Here is a 19,434-nt window from a genome sequence, read left to right on the forward strand (position 1 = left end):
TCTTGTCTTCTTTCTCTCTTTCGCTCTCTTGATCTATCGGGTAATATCGTCTCCTCGTGATCATTTAATATAAAATAAAATGCCGCTTATATACCTACCTATACGCTATAACCACCCGGAAGTCATATCACGTACATACGTACATTTTGTGCGTAGAATAACCACGTTTCACAGCAGCTCCTGACATCCAGGGCGTAGACCGCAATTTCACTCTAAAAGGGGTCGTCACGATCATCGAATCTAGGAATAAACACTGAGATTTCATGTTTTATGCCGTTCCTCTACCTCTACTTATACTCTGTCGTTATGCACCAATGAACCACCACCTATTACATCTCTCGGTATAACTTCACTACTCGGACGTTAATTTTTAGCAAATATATAATGACGATAATAAAAAAACTTATTTTTCTGCTCTCTAATATTTTTTTTTTCCTTTTCTCAGAGACTTGTCTCGTTTGTCCGCTTATTTTATTTTATTTTATACCGATACGACTCTTGCCTACGATCTATAATTTCAAATCGATAAAAAAAAGTTATCCATGCATTAAAGAAATTTTTTTATAGTTTTTTTTTTTTTCGGGCCATTAATCAGCAGAAATGATTTTTAATCCAAAAAAAAATGTAATCTACTCATTTATCATACATAAATCACATGGATATTTATTTTGAAACAACCTTGATATAAACCACTTGATCAATAATGCCATTCAACACTTAAAATGCCTCCGCAGTCTCGAGGAAAATTATTTTTCATTTATGAAAATTATTTAAATAAATATTGCAGTCTTATAAAATTCTCTCTGGAAAAAATTATTGAATTAAATTTTTATTAATGTTCAAATTTAATTTATCTCTGAAATAAAAAATATCAAAAGTTTTTAAGCTTAAAAAAATTAAAAGAAACATTTTTTTAATCTTATTAAATTTCTTACGTTAAAAAAATTACAAGCTAGCAAAATTAAAAAAGTTTTTCTTGAAAAAACTTGACGTTAATTATTTGTAATTATTAAAGTTAAAACGAAAAAGGAAAAATGGTTTTCTGTGAGTCTAAAAAAATATATATATATATGTAATATGATGGAAAATGGTTAGGTTGCCAAGGAAACGTGTGACGGCGCCAGTACGGAGGATCGATACGACCCCTTCGACAAAACGACAACCCTGGACGCAATTGTAATCGCTTTTCTCTTTTCCTTTGAATGACACATCCCCATATTCGAATTCCATCTTCGCCTTTTTTTTCTTGTAGCTAGTAATTTTCCCATCAGTGAGGCACTGAAAATTGGTAAGGCTGCATTCCTAAGTTATCTCTGACCTCATCGGGTGCCTCAAGATTTACGCGTAGTTTCTATCGCCCACAGATCCTAGATCCACGTGAATCATCGCATGATCTTTGGCAGTTAGTCAACTTTTCATACAGCAACCTTGGGTTAATTTAATCTTTGATAAAAATGGATAATTAAGAGTGTTTGAAAGTAATTTTAGAAATTCTCTCTGTAGTTTCTAAGTAAGTTCTTATTATTTTCTTGTTCGATCAAAATTACACAGAATAGAAACAGTAAATGTATGTAGTGTAGCAGAGTATTATTTCATTTAATTGAGATGAAAGAAATGCAATTTGCATATTTATCTTAACAATCAGCTCAATAACTTCCGTCTGTTTTTTGTCTCGAGAAATTCTACGATACCTACCCAACCCATATAATCCGCAGAGAATTGACCTATTAGGTTGTTACGGATCACAAGTACCCACAGGTGCAGCACAGGATATCTATCTTAAAACTTAATATCATTTATTTGTTTTGTTTGATATTTCATTATTCATGCTATTATATTTTCATTATCAAATTCATCGAAAAGAGAGATTATTTTCACGTTTTTCTATTCCAGAATACATTCCCTAGAGATTTAATTTTGACGAAATTAAACTTTGTTAATTATACACTATCTAAAATACCTTAATTTTTTATTTTTGGTCGTGATTTTCACCTAAATCTTCTTATTTAGAGTCTTATTAAATTTAGAAAAAAATTTTCACTAATTATTTCTATGCTCTATTGATTTAGTAGCAGAAATGGTTAACCCAGCAATTAATTCTTATCCACAATAATCCGACGGAAATTCCCAAACATATATCCCCACATTTTACACATGAAAAGTTAAAGGTACAAGATTAGAATGCCTGGATTTAATTTTATCCCTTCAGTAATTTCAGATATCTTCCCTTGGTAAATAAAGCCTTGCAATAACTTCATTTTCGCCCGACAATTAGAGTCAGTGTTTATACTAAATACCAAATGTGTCCCCTTGTACTAATACTGTATAACCGTAGGTTATTGAATAATGAGGTTATTTCACTCTAGTTTATTTCGTGACAAGGTTATTTTGTAACAAGGGTCAATTGTCCCGTAACCCAGACATGAAACATTATTAAGTTTCATGTTTTTTCGTCAGCTTATTTAAATCTGCGTTCATTCATGTTTGATATAATAATAATTTTAATGTTTATTTTTTTTTAAAGACTGGTTTTATAATACTTTAAATTTTTTAGTTTATTGGCTGTCCAGTTTAATACAATTTTTTCTCTAATTTTTTCCTAATATTGTTAGCCTGTATTTCCCTCCAGGCATAAACAATTTATCCTTAATTAATATGTAAATTTGTCATTAAAGATAAATTTGACTGAAAAACTAATTCGGACGGCCCAGACCAGGAAAAAATTAGAGAAAAAATTGTTGTATTAGACTGGACAGCTAACAAACTAAAAAATTTAAAATAATAATAATCCTGTCATAGAAAATTCTAAAGCTTACTATTGAACCTAAAGTCTCAAGCTTTCTACTTACAAACTTAACATATTTGACATTGATAATTGACGTTGAGTCGAACCTTACAATTAATCACATAAGAACACTGACATTGAACGAAAGAGCTCACTACACTGTTGAGTGTCATGTAAATAAAACCGATTAATATTCAATGTAATAAAATGACAAAACCCTCTGGAATTTATTATCAACTATCAACATCCTTGACTGACTGTGTGTATATCCTCGGTATAATACACTGATATAAACGAACGGTTTTAAAGTAGCCGTGACTTTGTCGTATAATATCACTACAGTATATTATTATATTATTATATTGAGAGTAACGCAACCAATAAAATAATAAAAAGTAACGGGTTAATATATACCATCCAACACTTGCAATTCATCAAAACTCGCACTCAATACATCATATCGCTCATATTATACACTGTTAACGCTAAATTTATTTTTTTGATGACACACACATACCTTTCATTTTCATCTACTTATACTATTGTCATTTATCATTTCTATAATCTTTTCTATACTACAAAAATAAAAATTCAATGAATAGAATTTTCAGTAAAAAATGAACCGAAAATTTCTTAAATCCCAAAATAAATTGCTCATAATTGTATGAGTCATGAGTTATTTTTATTTTTTATCAAAAACCCGCGACATAACTGTTATATAAAATTTAAAAAATAAATAAAACCAATAATTAAATGTCTTTATGAGGGATTTTTCTTCATGCAAGGCAACGGTGTTTATCTCTATATAAGGCATGACATGAGGCTTCCAGGTGACGTGTGGCTTCCAATCTATACATATATACGTATAGTACCTCGACGGTTGAATACTAGTACGACGTACTATCGAACGTACTCGACTTCATTTCTTTATTAAAAGATAAATTTTATCCATCTTCTTTGCTGGTATCGCAAGCAGAGTAAAGGAAAATCTCCATCGACGTCACATTTTTATTTTTATGTCTTTATTTTCATTTAATTAAATTAAACAGAGTAATTTAATAACACAAGTATAATTTTAATTTTCCAGTGAGAGCAAGATGAACTTTTGATTAGAAATTTAATAAGTAATTAAAATTCAATTTAGGGAATTGCCATTGCCGGTCAGTTGATTATAAAGAACTGAATTGAATACCCCGTCGTGACATCGAGATGTAATGGATTTAAGTACTATTGTATTGTATATTGTACAATGTAGTGAATTATGTTTGTTGCAAACGGAAGTTCCATGCTTCAGACCTCATGCTGCTTCAAGACATCAAGATATAATATCATTTATAAATACTTATTACTCATTAGTCATTTCATTTAGAGTCTCCTCAGTGCTTTAAACTCTAAACACGCACGCGGAAGACTGAGCTATAAAACACTATTAACTTCGTCATTTTAATTTTTTCATTGAAGTCTATATTAGTTTTATTAATTTTATTCATTTATTTACTAATAGTCCTCTATTAAAGTTTTAATGAAGATATTCTATTCTACATTAAAAAAGAAATTTACTTAATTCAAGAATTTTTTTTTTAATCAAGTAAAATTTACTTAAATCGTAGAAAATTTTTTAGTTCAAAAATATTTCTATTAATTTAAAATTAAGAAGATAAATCATTTTCTCGATTAAAGAATTCTTTTCTTTAATCACGATAATTTTTTTTCCATTGTACATACTCTGTTTCTAAGCTTTTGATTATTCAAAATTATCGTTTGTTCTTGATTAGAAAATTAGGTTGTGTTATTATTAGAATCATTAATTAACTAATTGATTATTTTATAAATTTTTGATAGTACGCCTATCAATATAGTGACCGAGATTTAATGGTTCCTTCAAAAGTTCTCATAAATCATTTCAAGCGTATTTTTTATCAAATTGCTTTCAGAAAATAATAAACTTTAAACTTTTCAAAATTAAGAAAAAAAAGCTATTAAAAATTTTTTCTTCGCACAAAAACATATTTTTAATAAGTATTAAAAATATTTTTTCTAAATTTATTATTAACTACACTGATATAAGAATTTGTTTATAGTTAAAAATATTTGTTAATATTTAATAAATCATTTATTAGAGACCACTTTTTAGTCCTTAACAAATATTTCATAGTATTTAAAAAGATTTATTAATATTTAATAAATGAATATCAGATTTATTAAATACAAACAAATCATTTTAAATACTAAGAAATATTTAATACTAAAAAGTGGTCTCTAATAAATGATTTGTTAAATATTAACAAATATTTTTAACTATAAACAAATCCTTCTATCAGTGTAGCCGTTAGCCGCTTCACTGGGCGGATTGTAAAAGATAATTAGTTTTATTTATTATTTTTTTTTTAATTTTTCAAATTTATTTTATTTTTTTTATTTATTTCAATTCTATAAAAAAATCAAATTAAGTTAATATTTTTATTTTATTTATTTTTCTATTTATACGTTAAATATTGAAAATATTTTTTCTAAATTTATTATTAATTATTAATTAATCAATTAATAATCAAAACAAGTTATTTAAAAACTACAGATTATTTTCGATCATTCTTGCTCACTTTGAAGCTTTCTAAAAAAATCTATAACATTTTAAGAGCCCCAATCTTTATCATAGAAACTTGCTCATATACTTGGAACCCTCTTTCAACCCTCATATCTCTAAAACCAACCCCTGCAATCCTAGGCTGTAAACTTCTTGAGATACTAGATAAAGAGCTAGCCATAAAAAATCTCATGCTACTATGGATGTTATATCGTCCGTATTCATTACATTAACTTGGTCTAGCACATATCATGCTATATGTTATAAATATCTAAGATTGCTTGACAAGTTGATTAATTATTTCTACTGATCTTACAATTGTTGTAATTATTAAAAGGTAAAAGAGTAAATTAATGAGAGTAAATTATTTAAGTAGAAAGGAGAATTGGAAAAAGTTTCTTTCCACTTGATTATAATTTTCTTTTAAACTTTTTGTCGGTTTAATTTGTCGATAAGTGTCAGCTCATTGTTGGTAGATCAAAAGGGGTGCGTTGGTGAAAAAGAAAACATTAAACAGAAGTCCCGATTGAGTATAATGAGTATCTGATGGTTATGCATCCTTGCGTAAGGCTTCATTTCATCTTGTATATTAAATGAAATTCTTGATAGACCATCAGATGCAACGCGGCTTAAAGGTTGCCTCCAAACACGCTTTTACGCGCATTACCTCAACTTTACCCTATACTAATATATCTAATACGATACTACTTTTACTCGGGACAGTATACTATGATAGTTGTATACATAGAACAAGGAAATACTTTATGGCTCCCAGACAATTTAACTTGGCGCCTTTTCAGCGGCATTATTTACCCAGGTTATTTTGGCGATAATTTATTTATAGCTTTATTTATCAAGAATTCGGAGTATTTTAATAACAAAGGAATTCTTAGCGGTTAGAAGTAAATGTTTCATTAATTGCACTGTAATTAACTACACCAACTTTGATGGGGGAGAAATTTTAGGTATTTATGTCTCTTTAAATGATTATAACAATTAAATTTCCTCAATAAAAGATGCTAAAAAATATTTGAGGTAAAAAAAATCATTGATTTTCATAGCAAGAAGTTATAAAATATATTTTTTTTTTATTTTCTAGTAAATTAAATATTGTCATTCCTTTAGCACGTTGTTAGATTCAAATAAATCCGAGAAACCTTTTTATAGCCAGGCCCGGATAGCTCAGTCGGTAGAGCATCAGACTTTTAATCTGAGGGTCCAGGGTTCAAGTCCCTGTTCGGGCGGTATTTTTTTTTTTTTTTTTTTTAATAATAATTTATAAATTTATTATTTTTAATTAGATAGTTTGTCAAAAATAAATTTTTTACTCCAAATTTTTTTCATACTTTTCAAATTAAATTTATATTGTGATTATTATAGCAATACTATGCTTATATCTTCTTTATTACGATTTTTACATTTATTACCTAAATTAACAGATAATTTTTCATTTTAAATAATAATAAACATTACTATTATTATTATTATAATTATTATTATTATTTATTAAGGTAATTAGTATCATAATTATTGTTAGTCATCTATTGTAAATTGTGCCCATTGAATGGAGTTGTTAAATACCTCGGCCTTTCTCGGCTGAAACTCGGGAGTCCTCGTCGCTCTCAATATGTTGCGATCATTCAGTCTCAATGCGGGCGTCGTTCTGAGTGGACTCACTTTATATATTGCCTTCATATATGTATATATCCCACGAGTTGCCGGCTGTTAATCAATTAATGACACTTGTATAATTTCCATATAATTGCACTCTATTTAAATCCTCTATATCATTTCATTTTATTTAATTAATTTAAACATACTTAACTTTATTAGTTTAAAATTAACTCCTAATTGTGATAAATTAATATTCTAAAAACAAACTAAACTATTTATAAAATAAAAACCGTGGGATCGTTTAAATTTAAATTTAAAAATTTATGTAAAATAGCATTCAACCATCAGCTCGTTGAGCCGATTGTGGATTTCGTCAACGAAACCTTACGTTAAAAATAGTATTGGATTATCAATTATTGGACGTAAACTCACACTCGTAATAATAGTATTAATAATAACAACAATATGACTCAATGGTTAAATTTTTCATTTGACATTAAAATCTCAGACATTGTCTGTTGAAAAAAAGATAAAAATTTTTAGTGTTATCGTGCGTTTGTTTACATTCAAAAATACTTACAGCTTGTTTACATAATTATTCAGTGAAAAAGTGTTCGTTTTAAAATTTAAATTTAAATTGAGGTAAAAATTATGGATATTTTTGAGTGTAATTAAATTTTAGTGAAAATTAAATAATAATCGTACGAACCGACATCCTATGACAGTGAAAGTAGCAATTTGTGACGTTTATAAATTAATTAACGTCAAAAAAAAAAATTTATTAAAAATCATTCGTGACATTTTGAGAATATTTTTTGAATCGTTTGTTTGTAATAATACTTTCGATCTTTAAAATATCAAACTAATGTCAAACTGATATTTACAGGTGTTAAAATAACAAAGAAATTTTTTTTGTTTGTAAGAATTATTTAACATTTAAAAATATAGTTCTTAACATTCTTTATAAAGACATTTTTCGTCGACAGTTAAATTACATTTGATTGATTAATTTTTTTAACTCCAAAAAAAAATTAACAAGTGTTAAATTAACAGGTGTTAAAATAACAAAGAAAATTTTTTTGTTTGTAAGAATTATTTAACATTTAAAAATTAAAGATATATTGTTTTTAACATTCTCTTTAAGCGAATTTTTCGTCAACAGTTAAATTAAATTTGATTAATTATTTTTTTTACACGGAAAAAAGAAAACTCGAAAATTTAAACTATAAAATGTAAAATCGGTCCCGTCGTAATCAAAACTAGAAAAATTACCGTTTGAAATAACATTTTTCTAAATTCAATTTTTTAATTTAATATTCAGAGCTTGCAATGTAAATATTACATTTTAGAATGTAATTCTTATAAAATCTGTAATAATTACAATCTGAAACTGTCATTTTTCCAGTTTTCATCACGAAGCGCCACGTTGCATTATATACAGTAATTTTTCGAGTTTTCTTTTTTCCGTGTAACTCCAAAAAAAAAAAATTAACAAGTGTATGCTACATTCACAGTCATAAATCAATTTAAAAAATCACAAATTGACAATTTTTTAACTGAATCACTTGAGACAAATTATAAAAGACAATATTTATAGTAAAAGAAAAAATTGTCAATTTTTGCAAATAAATACCAAAAAAATAGTTTTTTTTTTTTTTAGTGTAAGAGTGGAAGGAAGGAAAAAAAAGTTTGTTAGGTCCAAAGTGACGAGCCCGGGGCAAAATAATGTCTCGTCATCGTTATCGCGTGTCAGTAAAGAAATCGGGATTAATAGTAACAATTTATCGAGAATGTTGACGGCACGATCGGGCCCACTCGGGATCGGTAGATTGCCTAGAACTTTGGGGCCTGCCGAAGGTAGTGATCATCTTTTTTTGTTACCTGAAAGAGCTCTTGTAATGGATAGTGCTCAGTTAAAGCAAGATCTAGCTGGACTAGATTTCAATCTTCACTTTAATCGGCTGCACACCGCGCCACGTGGAAACGTTTGGCTTTGTAAGTTTTTTTAAAAAAATTTATACTGTAAATCATTTTTGACAAAAGTTATTAGTTATTACTAATTAGTAATTACCAATTGCAATTACACCTTTACTCTGTGAAGGTAAAAATAAATTTCTACTGTGATTTGAGAGTTAATGAGTTGTAGCTTTGTCTTATGATTGACCTGCGCTGAACTTACTACTCTGCTCGACTCATCACTCATATGTTATGTTATATTGCATTTCATACTATATATAGTATTAAGTGCATCCTTTGTATCTAACATAATGTGTGTGATGCACGTTTTACGATGACACACTGCTCGAGATAAATTTATTACTGGATCGCATCTATATATTAGAAATAGATGGATCTCCTTTAGCTGACGTCACTCCGATCACTTTTATAATAAACGCCTCATCGCTGATTAATTTTGTTATCAACTGAGTGCATTTTTATTCATTTATACTTTAATTGATTTTTTATTTTTAATAATTGACTCTCGAAATAATTGTCGGACTGAACTGACAATTAGCTTTTTACTGTTCATTTTCTCATGAGTCACAGTGACACGTTTTCTAAGAAGGTAATTAAGGAAGTTATTCAATAAATACCGACAATAATTTACTTAAAAGCACAATAAAAAATAAACTGCAGTTTCTCTTTAAGTTAAAACTTTTTATATGCAACTGACTAACCAGAAATCTTGAGATTTTGCATAGAGAAAAAAACAACTGAGTTAAGTTATATTGTTAAAATTATCTTTATTCAATTTTATTTGTTAGAAAAATTCAATTGTTGAAATTTTTAGTCTTTTTAATATTTAAACTTTAAAATTTCTGAATGGAATTATAAGAAATTCCTGAATCTCTTCCACTGATAGAAGGATTTGTTTATAGTTAAAAATATTTGTTAATATTTAACAAATCATTTATTAGAGACCACTTTTTAGTCCTTAATAAATATTTTTTAATATTTAAAAAGATTTATTAATATTTAATAAATGAATATCAGATTTATTAAATACAAACAAATAATGTTAAATATTAAGAAATATTTGTTTAATACTAAAAAGTGGTCTCTAATAAATGATTTGTTAACTATTGACAAATATTTTTTGATACAGATAAATCTTTCTATCAGTGCATAATTCTTGTCTATACAATGAAAAAAAAAAAAAATTAACTTTATTCGTAAAAATTTATTAGTTCAAGAATTTTTCTACTCAAATCAAGAAGATCTTTAATTTAAAGTTCTTTAAAATTATGTACTTGATTCAAGAAAATTTTTTTTTCTGTTTACTGTATTAAAAAATTACTTCTTTTATTTAAATAAAAAAAAAAAAATTATTCTTTAAACTGAGATTAATTTTGAGCCTTAATTCAATTTTATTAAATAAATTTTATACTTTTTTTTATTCAAAACCTTTTAATAATTATTTTAATTAAATATTAACTAAATAATTATCCTTAAAATTTTTATTAAATTAAATCTCATATTTTTTAATACTCATAAAACTTTTTATAAAAAACTTCCCCTAGTATTTATCAAAATATATATTTTAAAAATATTTTTACATAATAATTCTTTAACAATTCCCTACTTTCCATCCAAAAATAATAATCATTATTATCATTAATTTTTTTTATATTATTACTCGCCTCAAAAGTTCTCACAATTCTCCATTCTTCCATATACCACTAAAAATGAACTAAAAAAAATGACAATACACATAATTTACTTGAAAGCACAATAAAAACCAAAGTAACAGTTATCCTTGATGCAAAAAATTTTTTATCCTCTTTCATCCGAGCGTAAGCCTCCGAACTTATTCCGAGCACACATAAAGTCGTGCTAAATTTTCCCAGCAGCCTTTTTCTAGTATCCAAATAATAAAAGGTCTTATCACTATAGTGCTCTCTATTCTAAAAAGACGTGGTAACTTTAAATATTAAGAACCTCACAAATATTAATGACAAACATAAAAAGTAAATTTCTGCATTTAGCGCCTAGAAAAGAAAGTTTAAATTATTTTTTCGCCACCCATTATTCAATGGGTAATTACTTTCTTCACATAAAATCCTCGCTCAAAAAACCGACCGATGTTGATGTAACTTTCTATTCTATTATCCATTATTCAGTTTCGTATCAAAAAACTCTTAAATTCGCGGATTAAAATAAATTTAAAAAGATAATGTCAAAACTTGGACCGACCCAGTTACATGTCTGTTACATTTTTTTAATTAACCCAAACTTTAAGCTAATCCAGAAAAAAAAAACATAAAAATAAAAGAGTTAACTAAAGTTAAAAAATAAAAAACTTGGCTCTCGAGGATTGATTAGCCCGAAATGAGTCTTCAGAATAATTAATTAAGCAATGATAAGATTTATCGATCCTCGGAGTTAATTCCGGGTCGCTGACCCTTTAGATTTACAAAACTCGGCAACTGTTTGATTTAAATTACGTCATAAAAAAAATGTTAAGAACAAAGCTAAAAGTTTTATTTTATTTTATCTTTTATCAGGGATGAATTTATTTGAATTAAAATAAATAAATAATGACTTTTCCAGTCATCTTAACAAATTATTTACAGTTCGTTGGTCTGAAAGAAGAAGAATGTGAGCATGAGTGAGTATTAACTCTCCTCTTAAACGCGGTCTCGGTTGTTCTTTGTGTGTCACACCACACACAGTACACAGTTCCACGATAATTCGCGCACCACAGAGTAACCACTCATCAAGTCCTGCCAACAAGCTTTATATGACTAAATAACTTGTTTTTTATCTAATACAATAATGAATACAATGATAATAATTGTCATGTTCAGACACTCGGTCACTCTGAAAATCATCAGATAAATTTCATTTAAAATTTTAATTTATACTCTTAATTTACACTGCACGGAAAAAGTAAGCTGTAATATTCACTCGGATTCCGGTTAATTTTTATGGTTTCAAACAGTAAAGCGGACATCGGGGTGGCAAAAATATAAATATTACAGAACTTAATGTAGAAAGTATAAAAGCCACAATTTATAATTTAATATCCAAAATAAGTGATTAGTAGCTGTCACTATAGTAAATAACGACTCTTTCATCTTATAAAATTACAGTTTCAAACAATAAAAATTGCCATTTCAATATATAGTCCATATTATGAGGAGAAGGGGAACTTAAATGAAAGAGAAGGGGGTCTCACTCTGGGAGAATTTAATATTTGAAACAGTAAAAATTATACTTTTAAAATATACATTTTACCAGTCTAAGCAAGTCAATAATTACAGTTTGATTTTTAGCGTTGCGTTTAAAATTTACCATTTTACTTTGTAAATATTGACGTTGCTTGTATTAGAAATTTACTAACTTTATTTTATACTATTTACATATCATAAGATCATCTTTAGGTACAAAATGATAAATATCAAAGTCTGAATTCTTAATTATTATACTTTAACATTTTAGACATTTACATTGCGAATATTACTGTTTTAAATAGTATTTTCTTCCATGTAAAGAGTAAATTGTAACGTTTAAATAATAAATATTATGAAGTGAATAGTAAAATCACGATTTTACTGTTTGAAATGGTAATTTTTAAATTTTTAGCGGTTGATCATTACTTATTATAAATCGACTGTTATTTATTACAGTTTACTTTTTTCCGTGTGAGAAAAAAAAATACTTTTACTCGATTAACAATTTCTTGGGTTAAGAAATTCGATGACGATTAAATATTCTATTATTATTAATTATTAATTTCTGAAGAGAAGAGCATCAATATTTATCTTTGGATAATAGATAAACAAGAGAATAGCTTTATTTAAATTAAGTAAAAATTATTTCAATCTATTTAACAAGTTCTTTAGCTAAGAATATATTCTTGAAAATTTTCAAGAACATGAATTCTTGTATCAAGAAAATTTTCTTAATAAAAGTATTTTTTTTCCGTGTATAATAAAGTTAGAAGTGTATAGTTTAAATTGTAAATTATAAAAGAACGGACTGTTTGTATTACCGGACAATTATTTTATTTGATGGTATGTTAATCGATTGTTCAGGTAAATCACCCAGAAAATTAACTGACCTTGTTATAAAAAGATAGAAAGAGAAGGTCATTTTACAGGTATTATGTAGGGCGTCATTAACTTGTTTCAAAGGAAAAAATAAATTATAAAACGTCAACTTTGTTTTTCGTAAATTAAATTTAATAAAATAGTGATTACATCAAAGCGTTTATGGCTTTATTAATGTCCTTTGAAATGACATTGTAAATAAGAAGCACGATAAAATTAATCAACAGATGGTAAATAGACTCGAGGTGTATTTTTTCTACTGTGTATATAATAGTGGTTTCTCTTTATATTAGTTTTTGTGTTATTTAATATTTAATCTTTTTTCTCTTTTTTGTTACAGGTGAGTATTCTATTTTTATTAAGCGGCTTCAGGGTTGTGGTAATTAAAAATTTGTTTACTTATTTTAAAATTTAAATATAAAATTTCGAGTAGTTAAGACTTTATTTTTTTTATAAAAAATTTTTTTAATATTATGTTTTTATTTTTTTATGATGAAAATATGCTTGAGCTCCACGGCTGCCCAATTTTAAAACACAGCAACTGCAAAATTTTTATACCTGATTTTTTTTTAGTATTGCTGCATTTTTTATAACTTTTAAACCTTAATTTCAAGTATTTCTTCGTAAAAATATTTTTATTCAAGTATTTTCTATTCATAAATCCAATTTTTTATTAATTTGGCGCGCAAACTTTTTTTTAATAAGAAAGATTTTTAAAAATCTTAAAATTGTCAGTAACTGTGTTTTGGAATTGGGCAGCCGTCCAATTTTACATAATTACTATCTATTTAAAAAAATTTTGAAGTAATTGATGGATAATTATTCAATAATTACACTAAAGAGCTTCAAGTAAAATTTATTTGAAAATAAATATTCAATCGAATGCATAATAAGATAAAGTATGAATTAATTTCGTAATCCGCGTGATTTAGAATTAGAGTAATCAATCAGATGGAACGAAAGCCGTTTCATTTGTAAAGACTAATATAATTGTAACAAGGCGCGGCTATTATTCAAACTATTACAGGACTATAAAAGCTATCTACTGTGTATATTACATATACTATAGAGATAAGTGTCAGAAAATTAAACCGATTAACGTAGTTAACCACAAAATTTATAATTAAATGTACGACGGGAAATGTCGGCTGCGAAATTATTAGCTTCCTGATATAATTCTCTTTTTCTAAACTATCTAATCTCTTTATTAGAATCTTTGGGTATATCCTACTATGTAATACATATATACACAATTATATCTTTAACAGTGTACACTATTAGTCTACAACACTTAGATTTGCGATGCACAATTTCATGCCTCCGGAGATGTAGAATACCTCTCTCTTATTCAGAATCAGATTTAGCCTCAATTGCTCCTTGTCGTCAATTAAATCCCAACAGACTACTGCATTATTCAAGAGCAGTATCATGAAACCAATTCATAACAATATCATTTTTATTTTTATTAATCGTTTCTTTTTTCATTTTAACTATTTAGTTATTTAGAAAATTCATGCATTTTAATTCAAATAAATTTCTTATCTTAATTTTAAATTACATTTCAATTTAAAAATACAATTATCAAAATTTTATAAATAAAAAAAATTGTCAAATTTATTTTTAAAACAAAGAATTTTTCTCGAGTTATTTAATAAATATTTCATTACATTAACTTTCTTGCAAATTTATAATCACTCTATCAATGCGCAACATTCTAATGAAATATTATTTATAAGTAGTAATTATTTAACGAGCAGTAATATTTATTGCTAAATTAAATTCTTTGATTCATTATACAGGTATAAACATTTTTTATGTGAGTATTCTTGCTACATGGCCTATTAAAGTCATAATTAATTTGACAATATATTTATTAATTATAGAAAATAATTTACGCTTTTATAACTCAAGAAATTATTAATTCATGTCCATAAAAGTAAATACTAACTTTATTAGCACATTTTTACTAATAATTAATTATATTAAATTTCGTTTTTAAAAATCCATTTCTTATTTTTTAATTTTTTAATTAAATTACTTAATTTTCTCCCTCTAATTTTTATCAAATAATTTCTTTTCTTTTTTTTTTTTACCATGAAAAGCAAGAAATAAAAGGCTTTTTGTTATTATTTATATAATTTAATTAAACTTATTAAATAATAGTAATGTTAGTTATTAAATAATTAACCTTTTAAATTTCTACTAAAAAAATTTATTACTTACCATTTTATTTTCCAAACCTATTAAAAAAATAAATTACTCAAAAATTACCATAAAAAAAAACTATCCGGATTGTTATGTAAAACATTTTTTTTCTCATTATTTTTATTAATAATTTCTTTTTTCTATTTTATTGAAGACCGTCATAATTTTTCGTTCGGTTGTAAACCAGGTAATAGGTTAATTAGGATCAATGTCCCTAATTTAGGTACTTAGTCTGAGACCTCAATGCATTTAAAACTTTAAGGCATCAACAAACAAGTAAATGGGAGTTTTGTTATACGTAAATGAACTTATAGCCCGATTGAAAGAAATATTAGAAGGTATTATCCGGAAATCTTCAAATTTAAAGATACTCTTAAATGCACTGTGGCAATAAAATCCAGACGGAAATTTTCGTAATTATGAACTCATTAAGAAAAATATCTTTTGGTCTACTGTCTAGACATATAATAAAAAGATAATAAATTAAGTTAGAAAAATAATAATTTTACAATAATAAGTAAACCTCTTGAACAACATTTTTTTTTTTTTTTTCTATAACCGAAAATAAATTTTAGTTAAAACACGTGTTAAGAATAATAAATAATAAAAGGTAAAGATAGACAAATAATGACTCAAAATAAATAGTTAATTAATAAAACTACAAAGTAAAATAGAGTTTAAATGTTTAGATATATAAATGAACAAATTGAAAACTACTAATTAATTATTAATAATGATTGACTAATTGTTCATTGAACTTTCAGTCGATTGTTAATATAAAGTATTTAATATCTAAATTAAGATCAGATAAATTAAGATAAGTTAATATCTAAATTTTTCATATAGTAAAGTACAAATTAACATTAAGATCTCTGTGTGCATATGTGTGTGTGTGTGTGTGTATAGATGCGCCTATCCATTATCACAAATGTATAGTGCATAACCTGTGACTTATACTTGTGCGTCAATATACAAGGTAGACCGCCACTATAGTAGTTTTCCGAAACATCCGAAGAGAGGGTGAGTTCCCGAAATTCGATCGCTAATTGGGCATTGGTTTCTCCCTCCAATTAACAATTAAGAGACCGCAAAAATCTCGGACCCGGAAAACTTCTGAGTGTTCGCTCTCTTCGTGCTTTGACCTCTCTAGTGGTAACATCGTACACAGTTTAAGTAAGTCTCTATAGACCACGTGTAATTCTGTCTCATTGAGATTAGCAAAGTAAAATCGTGAAGTGAAACGAACTAAAAGAAATTAAATTAACAAGATTCATCAACTCTTATCAGGTACATTTTAAATTATTAATATTTGTGAATTCGATAATATTGTAAAATTGTTATTTGAAAGAAAATTTAACTTCAATCACTGTGTAATAATTGTAATTTAACTAATGATATTAATTTTGGACTCAAACAATATATGTATTAAAATTATTCAAACAAACCTATCATTCTCAATAAATTAAAACTCGGAAGTTCCCGGTCTATTAGCCTAACACGCTAGAGTCAAATACTTAAACACATTAAATATTTTAAATGTAAAATTAATTAATTACCCTAAATTAAATTTTTTTTTTACATAACAAGATAAAAACTCGCTAGTCGTTATAAAAATATTAAAGCAATTTTTCCCCTTCATCTTGTCGTAAAAAAAAGAATGGAATGATGAAAAAAAAAAAAATAAAAATAAAATCTAAACATACTCAATCACGGAAAGTATTGACATTTAAATATCGTATATAACGGTAAATGTGTAGGAAGTGAACAAAGAGTGTGTAATAAAAAGGGGTAAAAAAAGAGCGAACTCCTCTATATCTACTAAACCACAAGAACTACTAGCATACACTGGTACAGTAATATAAGTACAACTAAACAGTAGTCCTATACTAAAACAGGTACTAGTACAAGTACTATTACTCTTACGATATAGATAGTAATAGCAATAGCGATGGCGATGGCGATGAGCGACGAAGAAACGAGGGTCGTTATCGTCTAGAGTAAGTCTTGGTCGCATTAGCGTTAGCGTTCGGAACGGCGCCGCAGGTGCAAAGGCCAGTTGCATGCAGTCACGCCGTGACTACCGTTTGGTACCTTTACTAATATAAATAATATAAAACGAATAGAAATAGAACTCGTGGTCTAGCAGTGAAGTCCTCTAACTTGTACAGTTTAACTACTGTACTGATTGTGAGAAGAGAGAAGGTAAAGAGGGGAGATATAATAGCTGTACAGTGTCTTTATACTTATATTACTTATAATACTTACAAGTTAAGGAATAGAAGGCGTGATGCGTGATTCACGGCTTAAGCTTTCGTTTTACTCTTACATTACACTCTTTACCTTTACATTTACCTCATCTTATTATCTGCCTAATAACTTATACTGTCTATTATTCTCTCTGACCCTTATTCTCGAGGCTCAGCTTCAGACTCTGCTCTGGTCCCCCTCATTATAATTACTATTATAATGACCATTAAATAACCCACCGGCTTACTTGTATTACCATACTGTACCAACTTCAACCACGGATACATTAAACATTAGACGTTTATATTCGGACTTTTGAAATTTTGTTTGCGTAAACTGTAATTCGCTGTAAAAATTACATCACAAAATTGTAATTACGGTAATCTTTTAGTTTCACGGTCTAAAATACTTTAAGCTGTTAAAATTTTATTGACAATTTTTTATGACAATAAAGTCGACATTTAAAAATTTTTAGAATTTTTTTTATTTGAAAAATCATTACAAAAAAATTTTTTTTAATTTTATTTGTAAAAAATTTGAAAAACTGTAAGTGCAATTAAAAAAAAATTTTTTTAGTTCTAAGTTTAATAAATTAAAAAATAAAAAATGTCGGCTAACTTTGTTATTATGAATTTTTTTTAACAATCACATCTTTTTTTTTATTTTTAAAAATTTTTTGAAAATAGAACATTTGAAAAAAAAAAATTTTTATTCGTTTTTTTAATAGAAAAAAATTAATACAAAAAAATTATTTTTTATATTCAATTTTGTCTTAAAAATAATGTTAAATTTTTTGGCTCTAATACGAATTAATAACAATAAAAATTATTAAATTCTCCTCTTCAATTCAAATTTATCATTGTCTCAAGACACCCGATGAAAACCGAAAAAATGCCCAATTTGTCAAATTAAAAACGTCCGGTAGGTCATTAATTACACTTTAACTACCAAGAAATTATTCCAAAAATTCTACTCTACTATTATTAATAAATCTCTGAGTGCTGTATAATTATCTATAATATATAAACTTAATATTGTAATTATACAAATATTATTTCATGGGTACCACTTTAATGGCTTGTGTATTTTTCGGTTTTATTATTATGTATGTTCTAACGTAAAAAAAACGTAATAAGTAACGGTATTTTTTTTTTTGGTAAATATTCCGGTTGATTTTTATAATTTACACAAATCAATTGTTTCATTTAATTCTACACTAAAACTCTACTTAAAATAAAATCCTGGCTACTTTATTGAAAATAAACCTGCAATAAAAAGTGACCTGAATACAGTATCAAAATTATAAATTCATAGCAGAAAATTAAATAAGTAAAAATCGATGGGTAAATTTTAACTCATTAAAAATAAACAGAAATAAAACCCCAGAACTAAAATTTTAGGTCAAGTGTTTTTAATTAAATAATACAGGTCACACAAATTTAATATCCTTAATTAAATTACTAACTATTATTACTATTACATAGTATGGAGGTATTCTAAATATAAGTACCCTGATAATAGACACGTGTACCAAGGTGTGAGTTGTCATGAAGGCATTCACACAAATTACGGAAATATCAAGGTGTTGTTCAAACAAAACACATGTAGATCATCATCTACATCGACATCAACACCCGACAGCTAATTTATTTATGACACATTAGTATTACATGCTAAAGTTGGCATTAAATTTTATTATTTTTCAATCTAATCCACTTAGCTCCTTTTTGATTTCGAAATACGTAAATAACTTAATGAGACATAATTGACGCGCGCGTGTCCTGACCAAGAATCGATACCGGGTTGACGTCCTCAACCAAAGTCACAGTCTTGCTCTTGTCAGTTCAGTCTTACATACTTTTATACATATATGTATACACAGTGTTAAAATAAATGTTATGTGTTATGTTGATTCAATCGCAATGTCCATCGCGTGCATCACGCAA

General features: G+C 26.8%; 1 protein-coding gene and 1 non-coding gene across 13 annotated transcripts in view; both read left to right on the forward strand.

Annotated features, from left to right (window-relative positions):
* Positions 1 to 19,434, forward strand: part of LOC123269376 (MAP7 domain-containing protein 2-like) — a 121,061-nt gene that overhangs the window by 18,877 nt on the left and 82,750 nt on the right. For 3 of the 12 annotated variants that reach the window (XM_044735038.1, XM_044735043.1, XM_044735039.1), the window contains exons 1-2: positions 7,290 to 7,625; positions 8,644 to 8,978. The exons of 6 other annotated variants lie outside the window; for them this stretch is intronic. In XM_044735038.1, coding sequence (XP_044590973.1) covers positions 8,774 to 8,978 — 205 coding nt within the window. In that variant the 5' untranslated portion in view covers positions 7,290 to 7,625; positions 8,644 to 8,773. Of the gene's footprint in view, positions 1 to 7,288; positions 7,626 to 8,643; positions 8,979 to 19,434 lie in introns of those variants that run through there. 3 more of the 12 variants (XM_044735042.1, XM_044735045.1, XM_044735035.1) reach the window with 2 other exon arrangements.
* On the forward strand, positions 6,541 to 6,613 carry Trnak-uuu. Its single transcript has one exon. It is a non-coding gene; the product is annotated as a tRNA-Lys (tRNA).

Source organism: Cotesia glomerata, linkage group LG7 (genome assembly GCF_020080835.1).
Source record: "Cotesia glomerata isolate CgM1 linkage group LG7, MPM_Cglom_v2.3, whole genome shotgun sequence".
Taxonomy (NCBI): domain Eukaryota; kingdom Metazoa; phylum Arthropoda; class Insecta; order Hymenoptera; family Braconidae; genus Cotesia; species Cotesia glomerata.